The following is a 12,283-nucleotide window of genomic DNA, read 5'->3' as shown; positions in this document are numbered from 1 at the left end:
TTCACGTGTGGCCGAGGCTCACACGGCAGGCGAGGCGTACAAACGCACACACACGCGTTCGCTCTCCCTCTCACACGCGCAGAACGCGCGCGCACACACACCCGTGCGTGCACTCAGCGTAAGCGAAACAAGTGTGCCGGCCCCATTCAGCAGCAGTGCGAGTTGCCTGACTCACTGCTGTCCATTAGTCGGCATGCCGCAGAGAAAGAGGAGTTTCACTTTTGGAGCCTACGGAGGGTAAGAATATACATCTGTCATGATTTCCAGAGCAGCCTCACAGCCTCTCACGGTGCGCTGCTGCCTGTGAGAGTGTGTGTCTCATAGCCGTCTCCCTGTTTGATGACTGTGCAGATTCTCTGTCTGTGTTTTTTTCCGCCTGCATGTTTGACTAATTGTTGTGGGAATGTCGTCACACGAAGAGCTTTTGTCTTCCAACTCCGGCTTTCTCTCATTTGTCCGTCATGGATAGCCAGTCAAATCTAAAGCAGGCTGAATTACCTTCTGCTAAGGTCATGTCACGCATGTAGACACAAAAACAGGACGAGGAGACAGAACAGTGCCAGTTGCAGGAGCACACGTTCACTAGTGAAAACATAGGTACCGGGGCAGGTCAGCAGCTAACATGTCGTTTGTCGTCTGTCAGCACTCGTGTGTTTTTGTGGCCCACTTCAGGTCTCACGGCGTACTGATCAGTAGACGCATTGTCAGCAAAGAGCTTTGTAATGGTCAGTAGGTGAACAGGTGCCTCGGCGTAACAGCATGCCTGACTTTATTTATAGGGCCGCGTGTGTGTCTGTGCGTGTTTGTGTGTGTGTGTGCGCGCGCGTGCATGTTTGAACACACGTGTGAGCTGGTTACACACAAGACAGTGTGTAATGAAACCAAATAGCAGTCACAGCGGTCATAGCTGCCTGTAACTGCTGGCAGTGTGTGTGCGGGCTGTTGGCCAGGTGGGGCCGTGGAGCCACCGACAACACACACACACACACACACACACACACACACACACACACACACACACACACACACACACACACACACACGTTGCAGTAATGGTGGGAGGTTAGGGTAGAAATTGGAGGGCTTCCATTTAGAGTCACCTGTTTTCCCAAAAATGATCCAAAAGATGAAAAAAGGAGGGCTGTGATTCACTCGATAATCAGCTGCCAGCAGCGTATCCGCCCAAAATGTACAAATTCCTTCCTCACATTGTGGTGAGCGATAACGTTCGGCTGTCACGGGCTGGTTGTGAGGATTGTCACAACCTTATCCTTCACTCCTGTCTGCTTCACCGGCCCGAAGACGCAGTAATAAGCAGTGATGTGCGAGTCCTGACTATTTCGTCAGAAACTCTAAAGAGTCACTTAGCTGACCCGTGATTCCTTGTATCTATTGAACAGCTCACCGACTCCTCTCAGCTATTGCTACCTGGACAACTGCAAGGAAGACATGTCACCAGCTGCGTTTCCATTACTCCTAGAATTGCGCAAAATCAAAATATTGCAATAAAAAACAGGTAATAGAAAGAGCTCTCATGGTTTATGCACCATTCAAAGGAAACACCTGCAAATCGCGATTGAACTTTGTTGAAATTTTAGAAATATGGCTTTTATCTTGCGAAAATCTGTAATGGAGACACAGCGACTATTGGGCGACTGCTATGCTAACTTCATTTTTTTTGAATATATCAAGTCAATGGCTGTATGAGCCCTGTGGGAAAAGCAACTGCTCTGGTTTCATGTTTCATCTCAGCCTTACCTTCTCCCTCCCTCGCTACGAGGCTGAGCCAAATTGACCACCAATTTGCTGACGGTCATGCCGGCCTCACTCACGAGATGAGCAAATCACTCAGCCCGACCTGTTGGGCGAATGTCTCATACGAACTCGAGTCCGTAAAAAGAAGTTCCCAATCCCATTACTAGTAATGATTTGCTTTGGTTTTGACAAAAGCAGGAATCGACTCCTGCCAAGTGCACTCCCACATCCGCTCTCCCCACCCCCCAAACAAACAAAAAATTTACAAAAGATAATTAAGAGCAAAAGCACATGACAGGGATCCTAACTGCTCTGAATGAAGCTTGTGTGGATAATGCAGTACATTTTTTTTTTTTTTTAATTTAGAACTGGACAGTTGCTTTCACAATAATAAAATAACAAAATAATAATTGCTTGGAGATCAAAATGTTTTCACTTCACTTGCAGACAGCTATGACAAGAGTTATGTAAGACACAGCAGTGTATTGCGGTTCATCATGGGTCAATGACATGTGTCACCTCTGAAACCATTGGCCAACTCAAATAGAGGTAAAAAAAAAATCTGATCCGGTCTATTTGGAATATGATAGGCAAAAAATTTGCCCAATCACACCACGTGAATGTCCATTTTAGTGTTTGCTGAATCCATATTTCAGATCAGGTGATCTGTTCAGGAACCATGGGAAAGCAGATCCTGCTTCTCTATGAAATCTAAAACTTCCCGCTTTCAGTTTAGTGGCTTCCCCTCAAATGCCATTGCACTTGGCATTTGGATAGGTCAGTCTGATTGATCTCATCAGCAGGTGAGCTGTAACAAACCCCCCCACCCCCCACCCCCACACACACCTCCCTTCCACCCAACGCCTCATAAGAATTCACAGACAGGAGTCGAACCCCTTTTTTTCTCTGCTCAGCATGCTCTGGAATTTTAGGATAATAATATACAGTAAATGGGCCACTTAATGCGAGTTCACATGTGCTTCTTTGTTTCACTTCAGCAAGGAGGTTGTTATTTCTTGTAATTCTGAACAATTAGTTACTCTCATTTGACATCAGAGTGGCACCTTAACCACAGCTTTATATCCTCTTACTGAGTTCCTCGTCTATTCCTTATAAGGTAAAGCTTTTCCACATGTAGGTATATCAACTTCTCTGTGCTCTTTAGCCAGTGGCACACCTAAAAGTCTATTTATTCATTCACACAGCATTGAACTGTTTGCTTAGCTGAAAATAAAAAGTAATCCTCACTGATGAGAACTAGTCTATCATAACGTGCAGTCAGAAGAATGGATGAAAATTCAATTTAAAACCAAGTAGCATTGTTTTGTTGCAGATGAGCAGAGCTGTGCTGTAGTTGCTACAATCTGTCTGGCTGCTCAAAAATGTTATCTGTTCAAGTTAGCACGGCTACTCGCTCCCAGGGTTGCACAGATTCAGGGTTAAACCGTTGATTTGTAAATGTGATGAATTAACGCAAGCTCACATTTCTCCATTCATTTTTCATTCCGTGTTCTCCTCGGCTTGATGTATTGAAAGAATTAAAAAAAAAAACACAACGGGAGGGACAATTCAGAGGGGATCTTTTTGTTGGGCAAATGCAAATGTTTGCATGAGTTAAAACAAAAGAAAACAAAATCCACTAGACTGCAAGCCAGGGCTACTTGAGCATAGGAGGCCATTCAAGTGCCGCTCCAAGGGCAGAGGCAAAACAAACAGGAGATGCAGGGCAAGCTGGGAGCCCTTGAGTGGCTCTCCTGTCAGAGTGTGTGCATATTTTACTTAAACATTCACGGTTATATTCAGTCTGGAGAAGACTGGAGTTAATTATGTAATGCTTTGCTTACTAGAACTCAGTATTGTTTTGTTTTTGTTTTTTTTGTTTTTTTTAAACACAGCCATGTGTATTCCAATCCTCTATGTTGATCAATACAGATATGAAAATGCAATAAAATAGCGCGGCGGTTTGCAAATTAAATAAAAGAGGTCACATTTTATCAGCCACTTGACCCTGGGGAAGGGTTTGTGCCAGACAAAGGTAGTGATTCTTACTTCATGTGTTGATGTGATCATGTGTCAAAAATGCTTTTTCCAGTTCAGCCTCTGACGCACATCAGGAAGAGGAGACACAGCCATGTACTCTACTTTTGCATGACCCGGAAAATATTTCATTCATGAAGACAGAGCTTCTGCGTTTTGCATGCAGTGCAGAAATGTTGCGACATTCTCTCTTTATGATACCCTGCGTCTGGCAATACTGTGACAGTAATGGACAAAAGTGCCAACAGACATCAACAAACTCAATTGCCTAGAACATAAGTGACTGCAGCATTCTGCTGAGAATGATAATGGTTACATCTTGACCCCCTACATTTAATGAGTCAAGTGGAATTTTTCCTGATTTATTCTGTTTTGTGTAAAAAAAAAAAAAAAAGAAAGAAAGAAATGTTACCAATTCCTCAAGCTGCAAAAAAATGCAAATTAAAATTAGACAAATCATTTTCTTGTTGACTACAGAAAATACTGGCTGTCATCTGTTTTTCCATCGGGTTGATGTTACAGATAAAGATGATCAGAGTCTGCACTGTGTTGGGGGTGTGTTTGTGCGCGTTCATGCTTTTATTTACACTGTATATTTGTGTACTGTAGCTAAATGAGGACACTGAACTACTTTACGCTTATTTCCCAGTCAGTAGGCTCATTCAGTCCACACTGGGTCAAACGACGTCACAAAGTCTAGAAATGGCTGCCGTCAGTATTGTATTATGCCCGTGAGCCTATGTTTTCTATTACAGCCATATATAGAGAGACATTGTTCACCATTGCTCAGGGGCTTTTTGTGTTGTTTTTCTATAGATGTGTCTGCCAAGTGTTCAGTTTCTGTCTCAGATTCTAGACCATGTGTTGTACGAATGCGGTTGCCTGAGAAAGATCCAATTTGGAATGAGTTGAATAGGGTTGTGTGATTTTTTTTTTCTTATTGAATATGAGGTGAGGAGGCGGTAGACGTATTTCCTTGTCTTGTCCTAAACACATAGTGGATGAAGGTAGTGTTCTAGCCAAGACTGCACCACCAACCGAGACCAAGACATTATCAAGAGTAGAGAGTATCTAGATCGAGACCAGACCAAGACTTTATATATGAACGAAAAATAACAAAAAAACTGAAAAAAATGACCAGTATCTTTTTTAAATTCAAGTTTGCTTCTAAATGGAACAGTAACATCTCTTTTCAGCAAGGTATCTTTTGATAATTTTCTTCAACATATTGCTGCTTTGCCAAGTATTTTGAACCATTAAAAAAAAAAAAAACAGACTTTGCTTCATAAAATAAAAAAATATATATGAACTAGGAATAAGGGGGGGGGGGGGGGGGGGGGGTCACTCAGGGTGTCACAAACAGACCGTAACCAAGTACACACAAGTACACAGTACATGTCACTGCAAATGATCTAGGATTCTTCCACTGAAGTGGTCTTCGTGGTGTCCTATAGCATATTATGCAACCACATAACGGGGTCAGTTCACGAGGCAGCATGCAATCGTTGAAATAAGGGCACAGACGTGCTCAACCGGGATGGTTAACCTGGCAACGTACCGTGCATAGACAAAACATGTTGGCATTGTTTTTGCTGGAATGCTAACCTTAGCATTTAGCTCCGTGCACCCGGGAGGCTGTACTGGGGCCTCACAGGTGCCATCCCCATTGACCTTTAGCGCAGCTGGGATTCAGGTCAGAAGTCTTTGCCCCTGTCGGGTGAACTGGTTGTCAAAGTTAGTCATGACTTTACCAAGTTAATGTGTAATTGGGCGGAAGGGGAATTACGTCTGCGTTAAGATGGTCTGATCAATATCTCAGCGTCCGACTCACACAAACCTTTCCTGATGTTTGGATCTACAGCTAAAGGGCCTCATATTTCTGCGTCATATGTTTTTTTTTTCTACATGAGGCTGAATAATAATGTTTAAGTGCTTTTTCTCTCCACGGGAAGTATAAATCGTGGATTGACTCAGTGTTTCTGCGGATAGTAAATTATTTAGGATCAAAGCAAACAAGACCAGATAACTTGTTTCTAGAGCTTTAAAGATTTTACAGCCGTCTGTCCATCCGAGTAATCCCAAACTCAGAGTACTTTTGGTGTTTGGGAGTTTTGGCATATAGATTTAGTACTGGAAGAGCATGTTGCTGCAGCAGATTGTTGGACTCGCAACAAACTTGTTTGCTTTAAGCTGGATTTCCTTCAGGCTGACTCCACAGCCCTGCGCGGTGACCTACTTGGAGCCAACTGTGTTGCTGACTTGATAAAAGTAAATGTTTTTTTTTTTTACTTAAAAAGTGAGCAAAGAAGAAATGAGGAAATTACAAGCTGCGCTCAAAGTCAGATTAGACTGCATGAATTAATTGTCACAGCCGCTGACTCTGTAAATTTTCCTGTGAGCTGCCTTTAGCCCTCTCATCATTGCTTCCATGGCAGATAGCTTGCTGAGAGTGCAGAATTACCATGAACAATAATTTGCTTACATTTGATTACAAGCGCCACATTATTTAAGGTGAATTATTTTTTCCCTCGTTGTTGCTAAAGACAAAGTTCTACAGACTTTTTCAGTGAAATAATGCTTGTCGTTGAAGGAGCAGAGGAATAATAACTTGCTGCAGAGTTGTTGTTGTTTTTCAATTATGCTGTTTGTCTGTTTTAGGGACAGAAAATTATGTGCCAAGCTGATAGTGCTTGTGTTTGTTACATCTGTCTGTTTTACAGCTCAGCTGCTGCCCTTGTATCTGTGCTCTGACCTGCTTGGTCCAGCTGTGCTGCGCTTGCATTAGTCATAGTCACTGCATTGCTCAGGAACAATTTTCAAATTATTTTGATGGGAAGATTTGTTTGCTTGGCAAGTGTTTTGACGAATTTCCATCTGCACACATACTTTTCAGGTATTTACAATAACTTTCTTCTGATGTCAGGATGTGAACTCACTCTCGCTTCTCTGCTGTTTTTTCATGGTTTGTTTTTCTGTTAACTGCATTTTAGATGTCATCAGCTATTTCTGAATACTGCCCTTTGTGGTAGTGAAAAAAACACTTTTTTGTGTAAAAGGACATGGCGTTCAGCTTTCAGAATATTGTTCTTTATTGCACATTGTCCATATTTGGCAGAGTGTTTTTGTTTTGGAGTCCTTATCCAATATTCTGGTCACACCCTGCCTGATTTCATGTGACGGGAATTCCATGCAGCATGAGAATGAGACGGCAGCACAGGGTCAGGTTTGAGGAATGTTCGGCTCGGCCCGATGAAGAACACATGATAACATCATCAACCTCTTCGCACCCAGAGTGCTGTCGGCAGCGGCCCTAAGTCTGTCTCTCCCTGCCAAGGTACCAGCATGCTTTTCACTCAAGGTGGAGGTGCGATGTATGTGTCGGCACGTCGCCAGTCGGTCTCGGGGAAATCAATTCTGTTGGCGAATCGGACAGAGTAGAGCGCCGCAAGATCCATCTCGGCGGCGCTGCGCGTCATGTGAAGGATGGAAAACGATGAGCGATTGTCTGCCGCTGGGAGGGAGCAGGGATATGAGGGAGGGGAAACCTACTGTAACGACACAATTCACTTGATTCGTACCTCCACAGTACAGTGAACAAACGACCCCTCAGGGGTTCGTTCACAGTCGTCAACACAGTTTTCTGAGAAAGAGGAAGTCTGAGCTTACATTGTGACTTTGAGAAAGGCTCACACCAAAAGAAGAACTACGTTCTCTATTTTTTCCATTTAGTCCCAAGAGGGACTTACATGTGGTTTTAACAAAAGTGATACAACAAGAAGAACAAGCTGTTTTGTTGGGCTGCCTGAATGTTTATGATAAGATTATGTGGTTGACAGATGACACACTTGCACGAATGACTTTGATTGACCCTCCCATTAAGTAATCTTCATGGAAATGTCCATTTTTAAGAGTGTTTTAAAAAAAAAAAAAATCAAACTCATAACATTATAGAAGAACATTCAATAGAACATTCACGGATACAGTTTTCCAGTAGCAAGTAGTAACACTCAACCATGAGGGCACCTTCATGCACAGATGCAGCTTTCTCACCACTACGAAAAAAATGTCACAGGACAAAGGGGAAGCGCGCTAGTTGACAGAAAGTGAAAATCAAATGATGCCTTGATGCCTGAGAGGTGGTGCCCACCTTAGAGTAAATGTGGAGTAAATTGCAGTAGTTTTTTGTTCATTGATATTTTGCTACCCTGTCATGACCCAGAGTGTCACCCTGCCTTCGAGCTATGTCAGCTGGGAGAGGCTCCGGCAGACACCCGCAACCCTGAGTGCAGGAGAAAGCGGGTATTGAAAATGGAAGGATGGATGGAAACGTTGGTATTTTAGACTTTAGATAGCCACTACGTATCTGGTGTTATTGTCAGTCAACCAGTGTCCAAATGGCTGTTTGCCACCTGGCTCCCAATGAGTGCGACTGACTTTTGATTGGTTTGCGATCTGTTGGTGTTCACCTATACTTTTGACTTTTTAAATAGTTCATCAGTGGTTTGGTGCATATCAAGGTTGTCAAGCTGACACACTCAACGAAAATGAAAAATCCTTATGTGAGTATTATGCTTTTGTGAGAATTATCCTCCATTGAGCTGCAGGTTTGTGTAATGCTGTGTCTTACAAACTCATTGTGTCCTTCATGTGATGAGGTGTGAGGGTAGTCTACGATGATCAAGAGTTTAACTCGAGGACTGAAGACGTAAAGTTGCAGAGTTGTTTGGGACAGAGGGAACAATAAGACGAAGGAAATTGGCAACTTTGTGTTATAATTAGTATTTTTTATAGTGTTCTACTTGTTAAGAAATTTGATCAGGACATTGTTCAGTTCTGTCACATGCAGAATCCCTTTGAGACACACCTGCTCCAGGTTCTCCTGCCATCACCAAGAACGGATCTGTTCAGACCGGCGTACTGTGATGTCATTAGTCAGCGTCACACATTTTTAGTCCCCAGACCTGTATATTCTCGACTGGGCAGAGTCGAGGATTTTTATATTTCACTGTGTCACTGTCAGGGAGTAATCAAGTTTCACTGTTCACTCCACAACACTTACAGTGCCATCTACTGGTGGAGATGGAACCTTGCAGATGCTCCTCTTGTAGGCCTTTCCATCATCTGGTTTTTGTTTCCCGTGCTTGCCTCACAGACGTGTTTATCCAGAGTGACCTAAGGACAGATGATAGCTTGTTCCTAACCGACCCCAAGTTCTGGGCCCCACTGTGCACGTCCAACAAGAACAAGATTCATTTTCTGTCCGAAAACACACGACTGGTAATCGTCTTTTGTACTTGGAAATGTACTTCAACAGATGGCAGGAGTTATTTCAGGGCAGCGCAGCTCACTGCATAACCAGTCTTCTTCAGTTCAGTGGACTCTGTGTATGTGGGAGGCACGGTCCCTCTCCTTTTACGCTTAACATTTAGGAAGAACTTTGAAGTGGTGACACACTGAGCTGCACCTGGTGCTGATTTCTTCCACTTATTTCCATTTTTGTTGTGAAAAAGCACACATGCAGTAACGCTGCTAATTTTCTTCTCATTTTTATGAGGCGGGCTTCGAAACAGAGCGTTGCAAAATTATTCTTTTTGTAGTTTGCCTTGAAATGGTTTTAACTTCATTCCTAATAGCTGTCCATTTCTTTTTTTTTCAGGGTGGACAAGACATTTTCCAAGGCCAGGAGCAGATGGTAAGTTTAGCAGTGGATGTTTTTGTTGTTTTTTTGTTAAATATTATATTTTTCTATCGTTAGCTGCCTGGTTCATTATCTGTCATTGTTGTGTTCTTTGAGATTCTGCTTGCAAGTCACTTTGGCGGGTTACAGCTTCTGTCACTCTCAAGGACGGCATTAAATTTCGCCTGTCCAAACTGTTCTTGTAAGTTCCAGTGTGAGAGCGGAGTCCCGCGGGGAAGAGTGTGAGGATGATAAACGAGCCGGGCGGAAGGAGAGGCAGATGGGCGGCAGTAGGGGGAACCGAGTCACCTCGGCGTCGGCTGCCATCTCCGCAGTGCTGGCACGTTGGGGAGTGTCGCTTGCGGGCGGCACGTGGAGGCTGGCAGGGGGGCTGAGTGTGCACACCTCTTGCCACTGCAGATAGACCACTCGATCCCTGCTGTCTAGCCCTTCGTCAGCCCGCCGCAGCTCTAACAGCACCTGGCTGCAGAGTCATCACGCCTCCCCGCAGGAAAGTGGATTCAGGAGGATCGCTCTCGCGACTAACTAGGCCTACTTAGCGGAGCACCGACTGCAGTCTGCCCTTTGCAATAGCACTGCACCAGGCTCCAACAGCACAACTGCAGCTGACAGCGAAGAAGAGCAGGGAGGAGGAGGAGGAGAGGGCGGAGGAGGAGGACCTCTGGTGCAGGATAAAGGTGAAGAGGAGATTTTAAAAAGGGATCCGAAACATCACAGAGTGGATCGAAGGAGGAGGTAAAAAGTGAGAGATTGTCGTGTCATACCTGAAGGAGCAAGGAGAGACGGGACGGAGTTTTGTCAGCAAAGCAAAATACGTCAAGAGGTTGGCAGGCTTGCCGTCCGCACTCTCAGCCTCGAGGTCACGCTCGTCTTCAGGGCACGCAGGAATCTGGAGGAAAGTCAAAACTGAATAGTTAATATTGTCAGTGTTCACTCCCCAAATCTCTGGCTTGAAGATAAATCCTCCAGAGTGAGTCTGACTGGAAATTAGACCTTTCAGATACTGAATTATTTCAATTGTATCGGCACAGCCCTGCAAAATGCCGTGCTCACCGTTCCGCATTGGAAGGTCAAGAAAGTTCTGGTGAGTTCTGTTTGATCTTGCCAAGTGTACAGCCTTGCATGCATGGTACATGCATTTCTTAGCACAAATGAAACTAAGCTTTTTATTTCTTCACGATCAAATGTTGCATCTCTCTCACTTTGTTTAGTGCATCCAAAGACAAATGGCACCAGTGACCGACCTCAGCCACTGGTACTACACTGGTGGCTAATGTCCCAGTACAATACTGATTTGCCCATGTCTTAGAAAGCATAAACCTATGGTAGAATGGTGTATGGTTCAAGTGGTTGTCTGAGATATTTACAGTGCATTTAAAAATGTTCACGCTGCAGTTTTGATATATATTTTTGTTATATTAGTGCAGCGCTAACAACATGAGACGTTGGAGCCTAATCCCCAGACATAATCCTTCCACTCTTCCTCAAGACTAAATGGCTGAAGGACCATTTCCCTGGTGGGGTCAGTGTGCGTCATATGCGAAGCTTGTAGGGTCTTGAAGCTGCACTGCGCTCTCCGGGGGAAGCTTTTAATTGATTTCAATCCTGTCTTGTTGAGCTCTCCTGATGAGAGGAAATGGAGGAGAATCATTTTGGTTAATGGCTATAGGAGGGTTTCTCCTACACACATTGTTAAATGCACTCGCATACCATGTGTTGTATTTGACCCTTTTTTCTATTCTGAACACCCAGTAAACCCTGGAATATATGGGCTGTTCTCTTCACTGAGTTTGGTGCCTTCAAGTTTGGAAGAAGTGTGGGAGATTCCGCTGATTGTGTCAACTTGACATGGCTTGGATGGGAGTTCAAGGTTGGGAACAGCTTGGTACAGCTGTTTCATTCTTTGTGGTGGATTTTGCTGCCCTAGAAATCAGAAACTGGGAAAATGAAAGGTGCATCTGCCGTGACGTAGACGCGCGTACTAAGCGCTGTTTGGGAAATGCAGTTATGCTAAATGCTCTATGCTAAATATTAGATAGCTGTTGTTTCACTCAATGAATTGAGGCAATCCAAATGAAGTAGTTATTTCAAAAGCCACTGCGGACGGAATGACCCAGCTATTTATACTGAGGCGCCGTCTATTTTTATGATGCTCTCTGAATTCTGGGCTCATTTCATCTGTCGAGCTCATGAAAAAATGAAGAGGTGTCGTGGAAAACACTCCCCCTCTTTATGTTTTGCTGATTTCCCCTGAGGGGTGTCGCTTCGCATCGTCTTCCGTGCAGTGAACGGCCGCAGACGCGGCCGGTGTCAGCTCGCCTGTGCACGCTCGTCTGCGTACGCCAGGCCGAGTTGTCTGGATGAACGGACGGCGCAGGGAGGAGAAGACTGTCAGAGCCGATCAGACTGCTCTGTCTCTCTCTCTCAGTCTCCTGCTGTCTGACCAAATACAGCCCCCCAATGACAAGCTGCTCCGGGCCCTACCAGTCCTAATAATTCAGCTCCTAAAGTGTCGTCCACCCCAAAAAAAATAAAATAAAATTAAGCTGAACGGACAGCAAGCAGTTGAGGGTTGAGATGAATGCGAGATGGCATTGAATGGGGATTCCTTTTTTATTTATTTATTTGATTACTAACCATTTTCCAACTGAGACCTGAGGCACCTCTGGGGGTCAGCAGCATGTGGTGGGCAGTTGTCTTGTGGATGGTTAGAAGGTGTGTTCATCCTTCTACAGAGACTGTTTACCGACACCTGTCATCCTCAGAGTTTTGAAAGGCCAGCCGCAGGGAGAG

The 12,283-nt window shown here is 44.3% G+C and overlaps 1 protein-coding gene across 9 annotated transcripts in view; it reads left to right on the top strand.

Moving 5' to 3' along the window:
* The window catches only part of rap1gapa (RAP1 GTPase activating protein a), a 38,821-nt gene continuing 26,538 nt past the window's right edge, over positions 1-12,283 (top strand). For 4 of the 9 annotated variants that reach the window (XM_076041876.1, XM_076041872.1, XM_076041868.1 and 1 more), the window contains exons 1-2: positions 2-237; positions 9,449-9,484. In XM_076041876.1, coding sequence (XP_075897991.1) covers positions 194-237; positions 9,449-9,484 — 80 coding nt within the window. In that variant the 5' untranslated portion in view covers positions 2-193. Of the gene's footprint in view, positions 238-9,448; positions 9,485-12,283 lie in introns of those variants that run through there. The other 5 variants (XM_076041877.1, XM_076041869.1, XM_076041867.1 and 2 more) reach the window with 3 other exon arrangements.

The sequence above is a fragment of the Nelusetta ayraudi genome, unplaced genomic scaffold, assembly GCF_046127955.1.
Source record: "Nelusetta ayraudi isolate G7.1 ecotype Tasmania unplaced genomic scaffold, CSIRO-AGI_Nayr_v1 ptg000070l, whole genome shotgun sequence".
NCBI classification, from domain to species: Eukaryota; Metazoa; Chordata; class Actinopteri; order Tetraodontiformes; family Monacanthidae; genus Nelusetta; species Nelusetta ayraudi.
Note: the sequence above shows the minus strand (reverse complement) of the source record. Positions and strands in the feature narration are given on the sequence as shown.